Genomic DNA, 21,867 nt, shown 5'->3' with positions numbered 1-21,867 from the left:
TTTTATTTTATTTTATTTTATTTTATTTTATTTTATTTTATTTTATTATTTTATTTTATTTATTTTATTTTATTATTTTTATTTTTAAATTTTATTTTTCTTTTTAGTTACATTTTGTTAACTCTGTGTCCCAGCTGTATCCCGCTCCCTCATTCCCTCCCCCTCCCCAACTCCCTCCCTGGTCTCCTCCCTGCCCCTTTCCAAGTCCACTGATAGGGGAGGACCTCCTCCCCTTTCATTTGACCCTGTTTTATCAGGTATCTTCAAGGCTGGCTGCAAAGTCCTCCTCTGTGGCCTAACAGGACTGCTCCTCCCCTGGGGGGGCGGTCAAAGAGCCTGCCCTTGAGATCCTGTTAGAAATAGTCCTTGTTCCCCTTACTTTGGAAAACTACTTGGTTACTGAGCTACCACAGGCCACATCCGGGCAGAAGTTCTAGGTTATATCCATAGATGGTCCTTGGTTGAGTGTCAGTGTCAGACCCTGTGCCCGGATATATTTGGTCATTGTAGAGCTCCTATCCTTTCCATATCATACTAGCTCTCCTTCTTTCATATGATTCCCTGCACTCTGCCAAAGTTTGGTTATGAGTCTTAGTGTCTGCTTTGAAACACTGCTAGGTAGAGTCTTTCAGATGCCTTTTGTGGTAGACTCCTGTCATAAGTTCAATGCACATCTCATTTGTCTTTCTAAATGAGGATTAATCACCTTCGCCTGTGTCCACTTTCTTCATTATCTTCTTTAGGTGTGTAGATTTCATTATGTTTATCATATCTTGTAGGTCTATATAAGCGAGTATATACCATGTTTGTCTTTCTCCTTCTGGGATACTTCACTCAGAATGATCTTTTCTAGATCCCACCACTTGCCTGCAAATTTCATGATTTCCTCCTTTTTGATTGCTGAGTAGTATTCCATTGTGTAAAAATACCACAATTTCTGTATCCATTCCTCTGTTGATGGACATCTGGATTGTTTCCAAGTTCTGGCTATTACAAATAAAGCTGCTACAAACATGGTTGAACAAATGTCCTTGTTGTATACTTGAGCAAATTTTGGTTATATAAAGAAGCAGAAAAGCAACAAACCAAGTAATCCTTTTAAAAAATGGGGAACAGAGCTAAACAGAGAATTCTCGAAAGAGGAACATCGAATGGCAGAGAAACACTTAAAGAAATGCTCAACCTCATTAGCCATTAGGGAAATGCAAATCAAAACGACCCTGAGATTTCACCTTACACCGATCAGAATGGCCAAGATGAAAAACTCAAGTGATAGCACATGCTGGAGAGGTTGTGGAAAAAAGGGAACCCTCTTCCATTGCTGGTGGGAATGTAAACTGGTACAACCACTTTGGAAGTCAATCTGGCGCTTTCTCAGACAACTAGGCGTAGTGCTACCTGAGCTACATTTTAAAAAAATGAAATACATTGTCGTTTTCTGTTATTACTTGTCTAAATTTTTACTTAATATTTATGTTAAAGCTGTTTGTCCTCTGCTGTGTTACTTGGGTGACTACATTTTCTAAAAACATGATGAGGGGCTTGCACAGTGTTTTTCCATTCCTAGCTAGATCTTTGTAGTTGCATGAGATCCATGAGCCACAGCTGAGAAGGCACAGTGCTCCCCAAGGCCAGCTCAGCACTGTAGACGCTTGGAAGATTGGCAAGCCACACACATCCTTCATGTCTACTGGGAAGGTTAGACAAAGTGCACTCGATTTCAGGAACACTACAAAAATCAAAGAAAAGTGTCTTGTAAATTGTTTTATAAATTCTTCCAATTGTTTCTAAAGCTTTTTCATTTCCTCTGAACTTATATGTCTTCAGTGAGGTAAAACATCCAGAGCCCTGGAAGTTCTGTTTTTTCCCCCTTTTATTGAAAATAGATTTTTCTTTTCTCACATAGTATATCCTAATTACTGTTTCCCCTCCATCTATTCCTCCCAGTTCCTTCCCATCTCACCTCCCATCTAGATTCACTCCCTTTCCATGTCTCGTTAAAAAGCAGGCTTCAAAGGGATAACAGTAAAATAAGATACAAGCTAAAATAAAACAAAACTAACCCATTGGAATTGGACAAAACAAAGAGAAGAGTCCAAGGAGGCACAAGAAACTGTGAGACCCACTCCTTTGCACACTCAGGAATCCCATAAGAGCGCTGAACTGGAAGCCATAATATATCTGCAAAGGACCTGGCGCAGACCCGTGCAGGCCCTGTTCATGCTGCCTCAGTCTCTGTGGGTTCAATCTCTGTGAGCTTTGCTCATGTTGCCTTAGAAGACCATGTTTCCTTGATGTCCTTCATCCCCTCTGGCTCTTACATCCTCTTACATCCTTTCCTCCTCTTCTGCTGGGTTCCTGAGCCCGGAAGGGAAGGATGTGATGGAGACATCCTGTTTAGGGTTAAGTGTTCCAAGGTCTCTCACTTTCTGCGTACTGGCTGGGGCTCTCTGTGTTTGTTCTTATCTGCTTCAGGAGGAAGCCTCTTTGATGATGTCTGAGCAAGGAAGTGATCTATGAGTAGAGCAGAATGTTATGAGGAGTCGTTTGTTTTGATGCTATGCTCTTTTAGAAGGACAGTAGTATTTGGTTTTCCCCAAGGTCCCTGAGCTATGCAGGCTCATGTTGTTGGGTGAGGGTTCCATCTCCTGGACTGGATCTTAAGTCAAATCAGACTTTGGTTGGTTACTCCACAAGCTTTGTGCCACCATTGCTCTAGCATGTTTTGCAGACACCATTGTTGATCAGTGTTTGTTGTTGGGTTGTTGTTTATGTTTTTATTTTGGTAGTTGGGTGAATGTTCTGTAAATATCTATTAAGTCCACCATTTGGCTTATAATGTCGGTTAGCTCTAGCATTTCTCTGTTTAGATTATTTCTGGATGATTTGTCTGTTGATGAGAGTGAGGTATTGAAGTCTCCCGCTATGAGTGTGTGAGGCTCAAATGTGATTTAAACTACTGTAGTAATGTTTTCTTTTTGAACTTGGGTACCCTTGTGTTTGATGCACAGATGTTAAGAATTGCAGGGTCCTCTTGTGTTTTTCCTTTAATGAGTATGTAGTGTCCTTTCCTATCTCTTCTGACTGGTTTTGGTTTAAAGTCTCTTTTGTCAGATATTAAAATGGCTACATCAGCTTGCTTCTTAGGCTCATTTGATTGGAATATCTTTTTGCATCCATTTACCCTGATGTCTATCCTTTGTATTAAAGTGTGTTTCTTGAGTGCAGCAGAAGGATGGATCCTGCTCTCACATCCGTTTTGTTAGTGTGTCTTTTTGTTGGGGAACTAAGACCATTGATATTGAGAGATATCAGTGATCAGTGTTTGTTGATTCTTGAGCATGGTTAACTCTTTAGGTTGAAGTTTTCCTTCTAGCCTTCTGTAAGACAGGCTTTGTAGATAGATATTGGTTAAATTTGGTTTTATCATGGAATGTCTTTATTTTCTTTATCTACTGTGATTGAAAGTTATGCTGGGTATGGTATGGTATGGTATGGTATGGTATGGTATGGTATGGTATGGTATGGTATGGTATGGTAGCCTGGGCTGGCATCTGTGGTCTGTTAGAGTCTGTAGAACATCTGTCCAGGACCTTTTGGCTTATTAGAGTCTCCATTGAGAAGTCATGTATTATTCTAATAGGTCAGCCTTTATATAGTACTTGGTATTTTCCCCTTGAAGCTTTTATTATTTGTCTTTGCTCTGTACGTTTAAGTGTTTCGATTATTATGTGCTAAGAGGACTTTCTTTTCTTTTTAAATTTTATTTATTTATTTATTACAATTTATTCACTTTGTATCCTGCTGCAGCCTCCTCTCTCATCTCCTCCCAGTCCCACCCACACTCCCTCTTCTCCCCCCATGCCCTTTTTCTAGTCCCCTGATAAGGGAGGACCTCCTCCCCTTCTATCTGACCCTAGCCTATCAGGTCTCATCAAGGCTAGCTGCATCCTCTTCCTCTGTGGCCTGGCAAGGTTGTAACCCACCCACCCCCCCCGGAGTGGGGAGGTGATCAAGAGCCTGCTGCTGAGTTCATGTCAGAGATAGCGCCTGTACTCCTTACTAGGGGCCCACTTAGAAAATGAAAAGCCTATGGGCTTCCTCTGAACACTGGGTCTAGGTCTTCTCCATGCATGGTCCTTGGTTGGAGTATCAGTCTCTACAGGTCTCCCTGGGCCCAGGTTTTTTGGCTCTGTTGTTCTCCTTGTGGAGTTCCTGTCCCCTCCAGGTCTTTCTATCTCCCTCTTCGTCCAGAAGGTTTCCAGTACTCTGCCCAAATTTTGGCTGAGTCTCAGTATCTCCTTCAATACCTTGGTGGGTAGAGTCTTTCAGAGGTTCTCCTTGGAAGGCTCCTGTCCTGTTCCTTGTCTTCTCCTACTTTCTATGTCTATCCTGTTTGCCCTTCGGAATGAGGATTAAGCATCTTCCCTAGGGTCCTCTTTTTTGTTTAGCTTCTTTAGGACTATAGATTTTAGAATGTTTATCCTATATTATATGGCTAATATCCACTTATAAGTGAGTTTATACCATATGTGTCTTTCTGTTTCTGGTTTCCCTACAGGATGATTTTTTTTTTTAATTTCCCACCGGGATTTCCTTGTTTTTAATCGCTGAGTAGTATTCCATTGTGTAAATGTACCACAATCTCTGTGTCCATTCCTCTGTTGAGGAACATCTGGGTTGTTTCCAGATTCTGGCTAATATAAATAAAGCTGCTATGAACATAGTTGAGCAAATGTCCTTATTGAATGGTGGGGCATCTTTTGGGTATATGCCTAGGCGTGGTATAGCTGTATCTTGAGGTGGCAATATTCCTAATTTTCTGAGAAAGCACCAGATTGATTTCCAGATTGTACAAGATTGTGGAAAAAGGGGAACCCTCCTCCATTGGTGATGGGGGCTTTCTTTTTTGATCTAGTCTATCTGTTATCCTGTATGCTTCATGTACTGTGATAAACATCTCCATCTTTGGATTAGGAAACTTTTCTTCTATGATTTTGTTGAAAATATTTTCTGTACCTTTGACCCGGGTTTCTTCTCCTTCCTCTATTTCTATTATGGTGTTCTCATAGTGTCCCAGATTTTCTAGATGTTTTGGAGAAGGAGTTTTTTAGATTTAACATTTTCTTTGACAAGTGTATTCATTTCTTCTATTCTGTCTATAATGCCCGATAGTCTGTCTTCCATTTCTTCTTGTATTCTGTTGGTGAGGCTTGCCTCTGTGGTTCCTTTTTGAGTTCTTAATTTTTTTCATTTCCAGATTACCTTCAGTTTGGGTTTTCTGTATTGATTCTGTTTTCACTTTCATATCTTAAACTGTTCTATTCATTTCTTTTTACTGTTTGTGTTTTCATACATTTCTTTAAGGAATTTGAAGACCTCTATTATATTCATAAAAGGCTGTTTTAAGGACCTTTTTTTCTGGTGTTTCAGCTCTGTTGCAATGCTCAGGGCCTGCTGTGGTAGGGCTGCTGGACGCTGGTCGAGACTGTTACTTGACTATGTTTTTACACAGGTGTCTAGACATCCGGATTTGGGAAGATTGTGATTCTAGGCATTGATATCTGCCCTTGCTTTTGTTGGGAGGAGAGGGTCTTTTCTCCTTGGTTTCTGTTCCCTGGTTTTTAGGAGAGTGCAGTGGCTGTGTGACGCCTGAAAGGAGATTCTGATAGATGTGGCCACAGGGGTTTCCAGGTAGAATGTGCTTCTAGGAATTAGGAGCTGACACTTAGGAATGGGTATGGTCTGGGGGGGTGCACAGTAGGGAGGAAAGCAGGGTGGTCCACCAGGATCTGCTTAGTCCCCTGGTAATGGGGGCAGAGAGTAAGGAGAAGCCACAGAAAGTGGTCTGCTACAGAGCCTGGGATGGGCCTGGGAGATTGGAGGGTTGGAGGGAGAGGTGAAGATCTGCAGTTAGCCTCCCTGCTTCTCTGACCAGGCTAGCCTGTGGGTTTCCAGGAAGTGCCTCCTGGAGTTTGTGGCTGGGATAATGGGATAAGTGAGGGGAAGGAAGTTGAAGGGGAAGATCTCTGTGATCCACTGGTAGGCAGAGAGGAAGTTCCTGAGGCAAAAAAAAGTAAAATATGATCTTGAGTTGAAAAAAAAAAAACAGACTAGGTAGTATCAACGTTTTCTTTACAGGAATGAAAATGAAATTTGGGGGACTACTGTATTGAAAAAGGTTATTTTACATTTTCCTAATCAACATAAACAGGTTCTCAGAGCAAAGGAGTTTAGCTTAACTGGGGTTCACTCATTTCTGACTTACTCAGTGAGACACTGGATAGACAGAAGTATAAGATAGAATTCCCGGACTCCAGAATCTCATCACTGTACCATGGCACAGGGGCCGAGAGAGAGGTAGCCGGCACACAGAAGTGTCAGCTCTTCCAGCTGTAAGGATTTGCCAAGAGGCAACGTCTAGGTTAAGATTTCAAATATGAGAAGACAGCGACCAAAGAATCAAGCTTGGGCAGGTGCTGCATGGCATTTGGAGATACATAGAAGCTCTCTACCTACCTCGAAGAAACAGTGGGAAGTTAGTAAAGTCCTGGGCTCACAATACCTTAGCTGATGGCCATGCAAGTAATAGTTCAGGTTTATTTGTGTAGAAAGAGGCAGATTTTGAGACTAGTACACACAGAATGGGGGCTTCCAGGGACTGTGATCAGTATCATACTTGGCCATTCAATCCCAGTCTTCAATAAGTGGTTTCTATATGCGCCCCTTAGGAAACAGACTCATGAGGCCAGAGTTGTGTGCTGTACAGCCATTATATCCTCTAGTTCATACTTCAGTCACTTGATGGGAAGAAGAAAAAAAAAATCAAAGTTATTTCACTAGGAAAGTCAGAATCTACTTGGGTTGAACAAAAGACTCTCAAGAGTCCATGTCCACATAAAATCTCAGAATGTGACCCTAACTTGCAATTATAATATGTAAATGGAAATTTCTCAGGTTAAATGGGAGTCATTCTGAGTAAGGGTGGGCCCCGGATCCTGTGACTGGTGTCCTGGGAAGGAGACCCCGTGGAGTAGGAGGCAAATGGCGCTGCGAGCCCGGGACAGGCCAAGGCTGCAAGCAAGCCCTGGAAGCCAGGAGAGACGTAAGGACTCTAACTGAAGCCTCCAGTCCTCCCCACAGCTGGGCGCTGGCGTTGTGGCTCCTGAACTTTGGAAGGGCGGGGTCCTGATGTTTCCAGCCACCCAGAATTCAGGTAGGAAACAAATGTAGAAACCAAAAAAAACCTTCAGATGATAAAAGATTCTTAGCTAACTTTTGTTAAGTGAGGCTTTTCCCCTCCAGTGATCTCAAAGCAGTCTTTACAGACAGAAGAACCATTTTCAGGGGGTGTTCATGGAACTTAGACTACCCGTAATGAAAAGAAGTTGACGTAACTCTCAGTGTCTCGGGAAAATGTTTAATTTCTGAATGTTTTAGTTCCCAGTGAGAATGAACAGTCACCTCTGCAACTCACTGTTATTTCTGTTTAAGGTTGTTTCACCTGCCTTTTCTTGAGGAACTTGATGTTTCCTACAATGAACTAAAGCATATCCCAAATGATATCCAGAGACTCAGGTATTTACAAAGTAGTAGATTCACAGAAAATGACTATCTCATTAATGATGTTTGGTAATGATAATGATGAAGAACTTATAGTTTTCTCACTTGTTTCAATCACAGTCTATAATCTGGGCATCATGGGGCTTGTTTCTTAATATAATTTGAATCTCTAGTAAGATGTATCTGTAAGGTGTATTTACAAAGATTTTTTTTTAAAGTAAAACCTTTTAACAGAATAACAAGCTATTTTGTTCATTTTTGAAGAAGGTTATATGACTTTTATACATTTCAGTTTACACACACACACACACACACATATATCAAATTATTTTGCAAGTTAACAAAAGTCCTGAATTCACTTGTTTGTTTTAAGACAGGGTCTCACAATGCAGCCTTGGCTGATCTGTCTCTCACTATGTAGACCAGACTAGCCTCCAACTCACAAAGATACGCCTGCCTCTATATCCTGAGTGCTGGGATTAAAGCCATGTGCCACCCTGCCTGGATCTGTGTCTTTATTATTTATTATGAATTTGCCATAATGACTGATAGGGAAGATATTTTTTAGTAATTATCTCTTGACTAATTTGTCAAGATTATTTGTTCTAATCTTTAAGATTATTTTATATATATTTGCTGCCGTACACACGAACACAAACTTGACACATAAATTGCAGTTGTCTTGAGTTACACACAATTTTTGTTGATATTTATTTCTCACTTTAAAACGTATGACATGGTCTAGAGTAATGACACAGTGGTTTAAGAGTATTTGCTGTTCTTCCATAGGACCCTACTTCATTTTCTAACACCCACCTTGGATGGCCTGCAACCACCTGAAATTCAATTTTCAGGATCTGATGCTCTCTTCGGGCTTCTAAGGGTACTGTGGCACATACATGGCACACACACACACACAAATATATAAACAATAAAACTAAAATCTAAAACATTATGTACTCTTAATCTTTCAAATATTTCAAAAAACGATTTTTCATTCCATGTCTGTATGTGTGTCTGTGTGAGACTGTGTGCATGCGAGCACAGGTACCTAAGGAGGCCAGAAGTGTTGAAATCCCAGGAGCTAGAGTTACAGGCAATTGTGAGCCAGTTGGCGTGGGCGCTAGAAATGCAACTCAATCCTCAGCCACGTGTGCTCTTAACTGCTGAGCCATAGCTCCAGCCTCTCAAATCTTATTTTATGCCCCTCTGTGGGATGCCCAGCTGGCAATGCTGCACCGGGTGCATGGGCTATCTCTTTGACTGCGAGCTAGTCTTTCGGTCCTGGTGGTCAGGACAGTGAGCTGTTAAGTAGTCAAACTCACCCGTTCCCAACAGCTTTACTCAAAGCAGTGGTTCTCAGCCTGTGGGTCGCAACCCACATGGCAAACCTCTGTCCCCAAAATTATTTCCATTAAGATTCATAACGGTAGCAAAATTACAGTCATAGAGTAGCAAGGAAAATCACTTCATGGTTGATGGCCACCACAGCATGAGGAACTGTGCCAAAGGGTCACAGCATTAGGAAGGTTGGGAAGCAATGACCTAAAGGAACACAGAGATAAGAAGGTACTCACAATATGCACTTAACACACCAGTAACACCAATACTGACTTTAAGTGTCTTAATCATGCTTAAAACTTGACCATTGCCCTAAGGGGAGGCACAGTACCCTTTTCTCGATCTCATCCTCACCTCATAGGATGGAAGGGCTCTTTCCAAAGTTTCATTTATAAGGGCATTTATCCCATTTGTGAGAGCTCTCTGTCAAAACGAATCACTTCCTAGAGGCTCTACCTCCAAATATCTTGGGAGTGAGGCGTTCAATGTAAGACTATCGAGGCATTTTTAGTGCTGCCAGGAGCCCTCGTCCCACCCCACCAACATTCCCCGATGTAGACAGAGGCTCCGGCCAGGTTTTTCGTTACATTCTCTCCAGATGTATTCTCAGTCCTTTAGCCTGCCTGCAGGAGCCCCTCCTCCACTATCTCCATCCCTACATCTTGGTGCAGACCCAGGCCGACCCTAGTTCTGTCCTGCTACTCCTCACAACCTTTCCTTCTAGCTCATCTCTATTCCTTTATGTCACATGTTGACCCTAAAACAGTCTCCACTGAAGGACCCCACAGCCACCACACTTGCTTGAGTATCCAGAGGGAGCAACAGCAGCCAAAGGACAGAACACACCCACCCAACAAAACAAGACCTGAAACTCACATCAAGAAACACTTGAATTAGCGTTAACTCTGGGTTCCTAGATTGCAGTGCAGAAACACAACATGAACCCCAAGGCAACTGACCTCCTCCAGAAAGCAGCAACCCTATTGCAACATTATCTGATAAAAACAATTTAGATGAAACACAAAACATGGACTTCAAAAGAGCAATTTTGACTATGTTCAAGGACCGTAAAGAGCATATGAATAACACAAGGAGTCAATTGAATGTAATAAAACAATTCAAGATGTGAAAGTAGAATTTGACAAAGAAATAGAACCACTCAAGAAAATCCAAATTGAAATACAACAAGAAATGAACAACTTAGATGTCACGCAAGAATCTTGGAGGTAAGCCTCACCAACAGATTACAAGACACGGAAGAGAAAATTTCACGTGTTGAAGACAAGGTAAAAGAAATGAATAGCTCAGTCAAAGAAAATGTTAATTTTTTTTTTTTTTAAAAATCCAGACATAAAATATCCTGGAAATCTGGGAAACTATGAAAAGACCAAATCTATGAATAATTGTTTTGAGGAAGAAAAAGAAACCTAGGTCAGAAGCACAGAAAATAGTTTTTAAACAAACCACAGGAAAAAAAAATTCCCCAATCTAAAAAAGAAATGCATGACAGATTTAGAAAACAGGATCCATCTTTGTGGTGCATCAAAAAAGCACACCTCACCTGAAGAATAGACATCAGGGTAAAAGGATGGAAATAGATAGTTCAAGCAAATGAACCAAAGAAGGTGTAGCTGTTGTAATACCTGACAAAACAGACATCGGACAAACGAATCAGAAGACATATGGAAGGACACTACATAATCATTACAGGAAAAAGTGCACTCAAAGTAACAAACAGTAATACACACTGGAGCAGCTTCAAAAATCTTCAAAAATTATGCTTGTTAAAATATATAGCTGCGTATAGAAGAATGCAATAGAGCCATATTTAGCATCCTGCAATAAAACTCAATTCCAAATGGCCCGAAGACTACCACACACATAACCTGTGTTGGGTAGTTTTATGTCAACTTGACGCAACCTAGAGTTACATGAAGAAGGGAACCACAATTTATAAAATGCCTCTATAACATCTGGCGTGAAGGTATTTTCTTAATTGCTGAGTGATGGAGGAAGACCCAGCACACGGCGTGTGGTGCCATCCCTGGCCTGGAGGCTCAAAGTTCTGTAAGAGAGCGGGCTGAGTAAGCCACGGGGAGTAAACCAGTGAGCAGCACCCCTCCATGGCCTCGGCGTCAGCTCCTGCCTCCACGTCCCTGCCCTCTTTGAGTTTCTGTCCTGACTTTCCTCAATGACTAAAAGTGCTATGGAAGTGTAGGTCAAATAAACCCTTTTCTCCCTAACTTGCTTTTTGGTCATGGTGTTTCCTTGCACCAGCAGAAACTCTATCTAGGACATAAGCTGAACCTGACAGAGGAAGAAAGTGGGCAATAGACTTGAACTCAATGGCACCGGAAAGGAATTTCTGAACAACACACCAATAGCACAGGCACTAAGACCAAAAATTAATAAATTAGAACTGTATGAAGGCAAGTAGCTTCTGTATGGAAAAGGTCACCATTCTGACAGAACAGCAGCCTACAGACTAGGAAGATATCTTCACCAATTATCTGATAGAGGGTAGCACTAAAAAAGAAAAACAAAAACAAAAACTGAACATCAAGAAAACAAACCAATTAACTGTGGTGCAGAACTAAGCAGAGACTTTTCAAGAGGTGAAACATGAACGGTTGAAAAACTCTTAAAGAGTGTTCAATATCCTTAGCCATCAGGGAAATGCAGATTAAAACTACTTTGAGAGTCCATCTTACACCAGTCAGAGTGGCCAAGATCAATAAAAACAAATACAGCACCTGCTGGTGGGGAAAAGGGGACAGTTATTCCTAGCTGGTGGGAATGCAAAGCGGTCTACCCACCATGGAACTCAGTGTGGCTGTTCCTCAGGAAGCTAGGAATCAATGTCCCTAAAGCTCAAGATCCAAATACAGTGTTCTTGAACATATGCCCAAGGACTCTGCATTGTACTGCTGATACCTGCTTATCTATGTTCATTGTAGCTCTATTCACAGTACACATGAATTGGGAAAAAAAAAAAAAAGCCTAGATGCTCATCAACTGATGAATGCATAATGAAACTGTGGCATGTTTACAACAATGAAACATTTGGCTGTTAAGAAAAATCAAATGATGAAATTTGCAGGTAAAATTTGCAGTTAAAAGAAGCTCTTCTTGAATGAGGTAAAAACACAGATATTCTATGTTTTTTTTTATTATTTATTTAGCTCTTAGTGGATGTTAGCTCTTAAAATTTCAATATATGTGCTAAAATTCAAACAACCACAAAGGTTAAGTACCTAATAAGGAGGAGAGGATCTCCCATGAAGGGGAAAATAGAAAATAGTGTTCTGGAAGATAAAGGGGAGTCTAGAAGAGGCATATTAAATAGGAAGGGGGATGGAAGAGAAATGTAATCAAGGGAATATAGGGAGGGACAACTAACACTAAAGGTCATTTGAAACATATGGAAACTTGTAGAAGCTTCCTAAGATATATTCATATATAGAAAGAATTTAAATGGAGTCATCAAATAATGTGGGACACACTTGTCCCCACCCCACACCCTAGACATCTTATGCCACCAACTAAAACATCCAGTGCCAGGAATGGGTTACATCTTGTTGAGTCATTAGCCAAAAGGGTCACATGGAACCTCCCCAAACATCATAGGATGGTTATTGGTTGCTTTCCACAACTTTATGGTGAGGTCCTGTAGTTGAAGACAATGCTCATTTATCTCACGGATCATGGAGAAGTTGAGCTGGTGCCTAACTAGAAGCTTCAGCACTGATGACTAGGATTCATAGTGCTGGAAGGTACTCCGCACGCTACCAGAGGAAAAAGATAAATCATCAACCCAGCTACAAACACTGTGACCTACAACACTGACTCACCTGCAAGATATAATAGTGGCACAAATGTTATAACCAACCACTTTATGCTTGGATTTAAGGTCTACTCCATGAAATGAAACCCTCACCTGCTGCCGCTAAACTGATCAAGAACCTGAGACTAAATAGACCATGGACCCAGGTGAAACCAAATACTTCTTGCTAAAGGAACATAGCAATAAAATGCCTCCTGATGACATTCCGCTGTACCTACAGATCAGTGCCTCACTCAGCCATCAACAGAGAAACTTCTAGCAGTAGATGGGAAGTAACACAGGACCCACAACTGGGCAATATGCAGAGAGTGAGAGACTGGAGTACTCAGGCCTAAATGCGATGTCTTTGTGAAGCCCTACCCCTCAGAGCTCAAGGATTTAGGCAGAAAAGGAGGTAGAAGGATTGTAAGATGGATGAGTCTAAGAACAGTGTATCTTCTTGACAAAGCAGGACTGATACACTACGAATTCAGAAACTGGCTGCCTGTACAAGACCTGCGCAGGTTCAAGCCAGGCAGGGGCCCAGCGCTGAGAATGAGACTGTGGATGCATGGTTTCATAGTAACTATTCGCTGCTGATACATGCTGGCAAAGGAAAAATCAATTTATTTTTTCCAATGGACGCTCACTGGGCATAGTAACCACCCTTAGGGTAGGTCCAATGCCCATGATTATTTCAGCTATCACAAAATGACCGCCATGATTTTGTTCAGTGATTTTTTTTTTTTTTGGTGGGGTTGGTTTTGTTTGTTGCATGTGTGTGGGTGTGTATTTTTGGTTTTGGCATTTTCGTCTTATTTTGGCTTTTGGATGTGTAGTTTTGGTTTGGTTTGGTTTGGTTTGGTTTTTTAAACAGGGAGAGAGATTAAAAAAACAAAGATGGGTGGGTAGGGGAGGTGGGGGATCTGGGAGTAGCTGGGGTAGATGAAGAAACACGATCGAAACATACCATATGAAAAAAAAAATAATTTTTAAAGAGCGTAGGAAGTGTGTGAAATGTTCAGATCATAGCAGGACTCTGCTGCTGTCCCCAAGGCTTGTGTGGCTTGCAGAGGGGACATGGTTGTGTCCATTTTGTCTTTTAGAACAAAGTAAGAGTTTGGGATTTCCCTCACATTTAGCTGACCACAGGAGATACAGTGGTCAACCTGTACTTGAAAAGTTGCGTGGTCCTTCTGTTTGAAGCACCCTCTTGGCTCATTATTTTTGTCAGCAAGAGCTCCCATTAGAGAACCCGATTTGGAGCAAGAGGTGTGTGAGACTAGATCAAGGAGGGTTCAGACGTGCCCATATATCAGCCTGTTCGTTTGCAAGGCATTTTGACGATGATTTGATGCTGGTATGCCTTTCGTGAACTGAAGCTTTTCTGTCCGAGCACTCATTAGAAAAGAGACAAATAGCTGCAGGAAACATCACCGAGTCAACGAGACAACTCCGTCGCACTCATTCTCTTTGTGTAAAGAGACAAGGATCATTAGAAAGCACTGACACAATAAAAGGAAGGGAGCAAAGTGCCAGGGAGGCAAAGCATAGCGGAACTGTGTCTTTTAAGGTTACATATATATCTGTGTTTATTAGGCATTCATGGAAAAGTCCTATATCGGTGTTCAGCTTGTCTCTGAAAGTGATGTCTTTCTGGTGTCATCCCACTGTGTTGGTGGGCTGTAACACCTCTTAGTCTTTCTGCATTTACGGCTATTTCTTTTTCCAGAGTCATAGCAGCTTGCAAAGAACCCTAATGCATGCACCCACTGTTCCATTCACAGAAACGCACCCCTTTGCGTAATCATATATTGGTTCAGTTGTTTTATAAGGAAACTCTCTTGATTTCAGGAAAATATCAAAATAGATACTCTATTGCCACTAGTTTTAGTGCCAGGTTTCAAGAATACCAGCGCAGAAACTTGTTTGAATATTATAAATTGCATGATTATCTTGTAAAATATGATCCTTTTTATGTACAGATCACTTGAAAAACTGACTGTTGATGGAAATTATCACATGACTTCCTTTCCACCTGGAATTTTAAAGCTTAACTTGGTCAAATTACAGTTTGCTAATATGTTCACTAGTAGTCATTTTTGGGTAGAGAATTCCTTGAATGACCCCCTACGGCTTACTGAAATTTGTTCTTTCTTCATTGTTAAAAATAACCTTCACAAAATTTATGATTCCGTCCCAACGAAAGCTAAAAATCATCTGAGAAGGTGAGTAATTTTTAACACACTCTTTATCAAAGCGCATTTCTAAGTATTTTACTAAGGCACACACACCTCTTCATTTACCCATTCTTGCTTTGTAGTTATACTAATGTAGTCTAAATCAGTCGTATTGCATAATATTATTTCTCCAGTTATTTCTGAAGCTGAGAAGAGTATGTTGCTGAGTCAGTGGACAGTATCTATGTGTATGTTAGTTAAATCTCTTGTATGAATTACTAAGTACTTAAAAGCAATTCCTTTCAAAAATTTAGTTCCAAGGGATATGCTTTACTCCATCCTGACATGAGAACTATCAGTAATATATCACATAGGGTTTTTTATTTGTTTGTTTGGGGGTTTCTGGTTTTGCTTTTTTTTTTGTTTGTTTGTTTGTTTGTTTGTTTGTTTTGTTTTGGGTTTGGGGGCTTTTGGAGTTTTTTGGTTTTTTTGTTTGTTTGTTTGCTTTGTGTTTGTGTGTGGGGGTTAGTGGTTTGTTTGGTTTGGTGTTTTTGTTTTTTGTTGTCTTTTTTTGTTTGTTTCTTTGTTTCTTTTTTTTTTTTTTATCAAGAATCAATGAGCAATGAAGACTTTGTTACCTAATCTCAAGACTATGATTCTTAGTATAATTTAAGCTTGTCTGTTATGTCCACAAGGTATATAACTATTTTTGACTAGTTAAGTAAGTCAAATCATCATTTCTGGGTTGTACAAATATTTATAGTATGTCTAAGTAGAATGTTTCCTCAGGAACATATAAAAGACCAATATTGACTAAATAAAGACATTGCTATAGCATAGTTTTGATCTTGATGGTCCCTCAAAGGACTGTGTGCTAAAGTTCGTATCCAAGGTGCAGCAACTGAGAGATTTGCAGCCTTTAAGAGGTGGGGCCTAGCGAAAGGTTCATAGCATAGGTCATGGGAGAGATGCCTTTTAAGGGAACTGTGGGATCCCAGTTCCTTTTGTGTCTTGGCCATAAATGAGTGGCTTTGCTCTGCCACTGACACGCTCCATGATACATATGAGAATATAGCTCAGTAATAGTATGCTTATGTAGTATTCACACAGGCTTGGATCTAATCCCCATTCCCTCAGAAGAGAAGAATCCACAGCCTCACTTGTAAATTATAATGCACTGTGCACATTTACTTCTGCTTTAGAAAAATGGTTCCTTGCACAGATATCTAATTTGTTACTCCACTGTATTTAGAATTTAAATTCAGACTTCACAGTAGGTGCCTTATCTAGATGTAAGCTCAATTAAAAAAAAAAACAAGCATTAATTCTTACATTAGGAGAAACTGAAATATCCACTTAACATTTCTTCTTTTCAGCTTATCCAGGTGTGACTGGTGTCATGGTCCCAAGTTTGGTGTGGGCTTTCGCATCATCCGCTCCTGTAATATGTTTGGAGTAAACCAGATTCCTATTCTGTTTCACGTCTGCTCTTCTCCCTGCTATCGGGAGATGAGGGAAAGCGGTTTTGTCTTACTAGGCTTTCCTTTTGTAAGAATATCTCTAAATATGGACTGGGTTAAAAAAAAAGATGCCTAGCGATACATCACTTCTTTTGTAAAGTCCACAAACGTGTGTATATGTAATTCATCTCTTCAAGCGCACATTCTGCACAGAGACCCTAGGGCTCTTCTCTGCTGGGTTCTGTCTCTGATGCTCCTCCTCATGAAAGTCTGAGTGTTAGGAAACACTGCAAAACTGCAACTCAGGGACTAGGAAAGGCCTTCGGAGTTCAGCAGGGATCTTTAGAATTTCCTGGAGAACATGTTTACCTTTGCCAAAAGGACAGCATCTTACACCTTGTCTTTTCATGAACCCATATCCAGTGACAGGCCAGCAGCTTGAAGCCATCACCAAGAACTCTGTCACATGAGGCCACAAAGTTATGTGTCCGGGTATTAAATGTTAGTTTGTGCATTTCTGTGAAAACCTGGTCGGTGCCAACCATCTTGACTGGTTTTCTTTTGAGAATAAAAGATTAATTCCAAGATGACTTTTAGTGTTTTGAATTGCTCTCTCTGCCCCTTAGAAGTCTAATACAGTCTTCCTTGGTTATCTTGGCCTACACCCCATAAAACTGAGACTAACTTCACACGCCAGCACTGAATTTACCGTAGCCTTCAGTGATGGCCAAATGAGAAAGCAGAACTCAGACAATGACACCACAAAGTGTCCACCTAAAGTGCAACTTGATGCTTTAAGAGTTTGCTTTGAGAGCCTGCAAGATGACTCAGCAGTTAAGAGCCTTGTTGCTTTTTCAGGGCACCCGGATTTGGATCCCAGTACCCACATAGTGTCTGGGAACCATCAAAACTCCAGTTCCAAGGGATCTAATGCTTTCTTCTGACCAATGAGGGCACCAGGCTTGCATGTTGCATACATAGATACATGCAGGCAAAACATTCATACTACTACCACTGCTGCTACTGCTACTGTTATTGTTGTTATTTTTGTTGTTTCGAGACAGGGTTCCTCTGGGTAACAAGCCCTGTCCTGGACTCGTTTTGTAGACAAGGCTGGCCTCAAAATCGCAGAGATTCGCCCGCCTCTGCCTCCGGCGTGCTAGCATTAAAGGCTTGTGACGGCACACCTGGACTGCATACAATTAATCCTTTAAAAAACGTTTCAGAGCCTTATTTTGTTCCAAAGAAGGTGTGGTAGTTTGAATAAGAGTGGCCCCATAGACTCATGTGTTTGGTTCCCAAGTTGGTGAACAGTTTGAGAAGGATCAGGAAGCGTGGCCTTGTTGGAGGAGATGTGTCACCAGGGACTGGCTTTGAGGTTTCAAAAGCTATGTGCTGTGCCCAGGTGATCGCTCTACTTCCTGCTTGCTGTCTGAGATGTGCGCTCCCGGCCATGCCTTCATTCTAGTTATGGGCTCTAACCCCCTGGAGTCATAAGCCCAATTAAACATCCCCTTTTAGAAGTTATGCTTTATTACAGCAATAGAAAAGCAGCTAAAACAGCTGTCCTCTTCATTCTCTTCACCCAGCTTCTGAGAACCACCCCTTCTCTTCATTCTCTGGTCTCTCCATAGCCCAGCAGGGCTATTTGCTGTCCATTGGTGAACACACATTTAACAATTTTAAATGGCACAGAATTATTTAATGTACATCCTGGTGCTTTTTTTGTGTGTGTTTGTGTGCAGTTAACTCAGTCTAAAATAGTGATAGTTAAGCTTAATAAAATAATCTCATTTACACGTAAGCTTACAGTCTTTGTCATCATGTAATTAGAGATTGTCATAAAGCATAAACTGTCAGATTTGTGTGTACCATTTTAAGAATAAGAAAAGATAAGATAATGAAGCAAAAATTTTGTAAAAGGTTTTAATTGTGTGTGCGTGTGGGGGGGGCATCTTTGCATATGGGCTGGGTGCTCACAGAGATAGGGCACTTCGGCTCTGCTTGGAGCTGGAGTTACAGGCAGTTGTGAGACATCCAGCAAGCAGTGTGCCTCCTCTGTCAGAGCAGCTGGAGCCATCTTTCCAGTCCTTCAAAATAATTGGTTTTATTATGGAAGTCAATAAACAGATGTTTTGATATTCTGCTTAATTTAAGTAGAGACAGGCAAAGTTTGAGGAGTAGATTACACTGTGTTCTCGAGGAAAACAAACTATAGTAAGATAAATAATGACCACACACACAGATAATCCAGAAAGGGGTTATGGCATGGCAAAGATTAATTCATTCGACATATGATATGCCTAAAGGCATAAAATAAGGTAAAAATAACATAAGATTAAGTCTTACTGGTGCGTTATTTCTTCATGATCACTGTTGCCCTTTAATGTGTCCTGAGGGAGGAAATATGAATTGTTTATTTGCTTTTAGAACTAAAGGTTGAACCTAAGACTTTGCCCATGCTAGGCAGGCTCTCTACTCCTAAGCTGTGTCCCTACTTGTTAATTTGAGACTGGATCTTACTAACTTGTTCATACAGACCTTGAACTCACTCTGTAGTCCCGGCAGCCTTGAACCAATTTTCCTTTTGCCTCAGTCTCTGAAGTGTCTGGGATTAGAGCCACCAGGTGATGACCGTAGCCTGAGTGCCTAGATTGAACTAAGAACAGATAATAATGCTCTGAAGGAAACGGAAATATCACAGAGACATTATATAGAGACAGATGCACAGAGACAGAGGAACAGTGTGAAATGCACTTGGAGTTGTGCCATTATGATATAGTGTACAAACCCAGTTGCAAAGAGCCCCTGTAGATCTGCGCAGCAACCATAATGTGTCAGGCACATTTGTTTTAAAACATCCCGTTAAGCCTAAGAAGTAAATCTACCCTGTAATGCCAACACCCTTTGAGAAAGCCAAAGAGAATTGACATGAGTATGTGCTTATATGCCTTTATATAACGGGTTACCATGCTTAAAAAGAGAATAATCAGCTGGGCATGGTAGTGCACGCCTTAATCCCAGCACTCTGGGAGGCAGAAGCAGGTTGATCACTGTGAGTTTGAGGCCAGTCTGGTCTACAAAGTGAGTCCAGGACAGCCAAGACTACATAGAGAAACCCTGTCTCAAAACAAAACAAAACAAAACAAAACTATATATATATATATGTGTGTGTGTGTGTGTGTGTGTGTGTGTGTGTGTGTGTGTGTTTCACAGCACACCAAAAATTACATTTCAATTTTAGAACTTTTTTTTCTAAAACTTTAGAAATAAAAGGAAGGTACAAGGACTTTAAAAACTCAGATCCATGACAGTGTTTGCCAATCATGCACAAGGCCCTGTCTTCAATCACCAGTACACCAAGAAAAAAAAAAATCTGTACACAAAACAAATCATTCTACATAGAGTTACAGGGCAAACAGCACACTTTGAATATGACTGTTGTAGGCTGTTCACTAAGGAATCTTCACTGAAAAATGACAGAAACACATTGAATCAACAAAGGGAAGTACGTTGCTTTGTGCAGGTGTCCACAGGCAACATGATTCAGCAGTTGAAACTGTGTCATTAAGGTGCTATCTCTCTTCCTGTCTGTCATCTGTCTCTTAGCGTTGACTTTGAAATCTGTCTCCTACACAATGTTCCCTTCCTGTTCCTGTGATAAAAACACTGACTCTAATGGGCTCTGAGGCACTCAGCAATCAGGTTGTCTTTCGGTTTATTCCCACAAGCGTTCCTTATTCTACCATGCTAACATAAAGGTTAAACTGACATCACACCAAGAGGGAACCCATTGGCTCGGCAGAAATCAGCTGATAGTGAGTTCCACTGGGAAATCTTTGCTGGTGAAAACACTTCAGGAGCTTTACAGGCTCGACCTGTGCCAGGAGAACCGCACTGGTGGTGGTCTGTGAGCACAATGGCCAGTGGTTATCCCTGACATGTGTGGGCATGTCAGGTGGGCATGTGTGAGCTCAGCAACGGTGCCATAAGTTTGAAGGCCTTAAAAGCCAGGGCCACATACACACTCTTGCCAATGAGTATCAGTAAAATTGGTTGGAGAACACCATTGCAATCCTAGGGGCCACCTCCAAAGTTCCAATTTTTTTTATTGCACTATCAGGGCTCACATCCTAGGGCTGGCTCACTAACAAATTAGTACCACCTTAGCATGTTACCATATCAAGGCCTGTCTTGGGCTTGGCCGTATCTGAGCTGCCTTGTGGCAGGCTTCTATCTTACAGGCATCACATTATTCTAGATCACATATAATGGTTCTCAAGTTACACAAAATTAGTCCCATTTATTTTCCTAACACTGGCCTAAAATGATGTGGGGAGGACAGGAGCTATTTGGTTTCCACTTTCAAGTCATAGTCCATCACCCAGGGTAATTAGGGTAGGAAGTCTAGGTAGGAACCAGGGAACTCACTCAGCCAAGAAAGGAGAACTTACAAAGGAGTGTTGTTTGGTGGCTTACTCACTCAGGCTCCTGATTTCTGATACAACCCACGACTATGTAGGCATAAGGTTATTGTGTAATTCAAATAAGCCCCAAAGCTGGTTGCAATAGTTGTTCTAAGAATCTCTCCCCAATTGTTTCCTGGCATGCCAATGAAGCCTATCACTGAGCAGGAGAAAGAATAGGGCTGGACTTTCTGCCAGCCAGGGGAAGAGGAGTTGGAAGAGGAAGTAGGCAATTCAGCTACAGGCAGATGTCCAGGAAAGATCAGGAGAGAGAGCTCAGCAAGAAAAGCTACAAAATGCAAGTATTGCTGGGATCCATGTTTTGAGGAAGCCAAATTAGCTTAGAGAGTTAAGGAAAGATTAAGAACTGTTCAGTTGCTGAGACTCATAGCCAAACTTTGGGCAGAGTGCAGGGAATCTTATGGAAGAAGTGGGAGATAGATAGACCTAGAAGGGACTGGAGCGCCACAAGGAGAGCGACAAAACCAAAAAATCTGAGCCCAGGGGACTTTTCTGACACTGATACTCCAACCAGGGACCATTCATGGAGCCAACCTAGAACTCCTGCATAGATGTAGCCCATGACAGCTCAGTCTCCAAATGGCTTCTTAGTAAGGGGAACAGCCTGGGGCTGTCTCTGACATGAACTCAGTAGCTGGCCCTTTGATCACCTCCCCCTGAGGTGGGGGGCTGGGGCAGCCTTACCAGGCCACAGAGGAAGATTATTATAGCCCCCTGATGAGACCTGATAGGCTTGGGTCAGATGGAAGGGAGGAGAACTTTCCCCTATCAGTAGACTGGGAGAGAGTCATAGGAGTAGAAGAGAGAAGGTGGGCAGGATTGGGAGGGGATGAGGGAGGGGGCTACAGCTGGGATAAAAAGTAATTATAATAAGTGAAAAAAAGAGTGGAGCATCAAAAAAACTGTTCAGTTATTGTGTTGTGAAGTTTATTATTAAACAAGTATAAAAGTCTCAATTTGTGTATTAGCTGAGTTAAGAGAGAAACTAAGAAAAACAAACACAGTTATATAAA

At 41.3% G+C, this 21,867-nt stretch overlaps 1 protein-coding gene across 1 annotated transcript in view; it reads left to right on the top strand.

The window, feature by feature from the left end:
• Window positions 1-16,503, top strand: part of Lrrc63 (leucine rich repeat containing 63) — a 35,060-nt gene extending 18,557 nt beyond the window's left edge. The window contains exons 7-9 of the mRNA XM_055609864.1: window positions 7,495-7,578; window positions 14,713-14,955; window positions 16,284-16,503. Coding sequence (XP_055465839.1) covers window positions 7,495-7,578; window positions 14,713-14,955; window positions 16,284-16,503 — 547 coding nt within the window. The remainder of the gene's footprint in view (window positions 1-7,494; window positions 7,579-14,712; window positions 14,956-16,283) is intronic.
• The last annotated feature ends 5,364 nt before the right edge of the window (window positions 16,504-21,867 follow it).

The sequence above is a fragment of the Psammomys obesus genome, unplaced genomic scaffold, assembly GCF_907164565.1.
Source record: "Psammomys obesus unplaced genomic scaffold, mPsaObe1.curated_primary_1811, whole genome shotgun sequence".
NCBI classification, from domain to species: Eukaryota; Metazoa; Chordata; class Mammalia; order Rodentia; family Muridae; genus Psammomys; species Psammomys obesus.
Note: the sequence above shows the minus strand (reverse complement) of the source record. Positions and strands in the feature narration are given on the sequence as shown.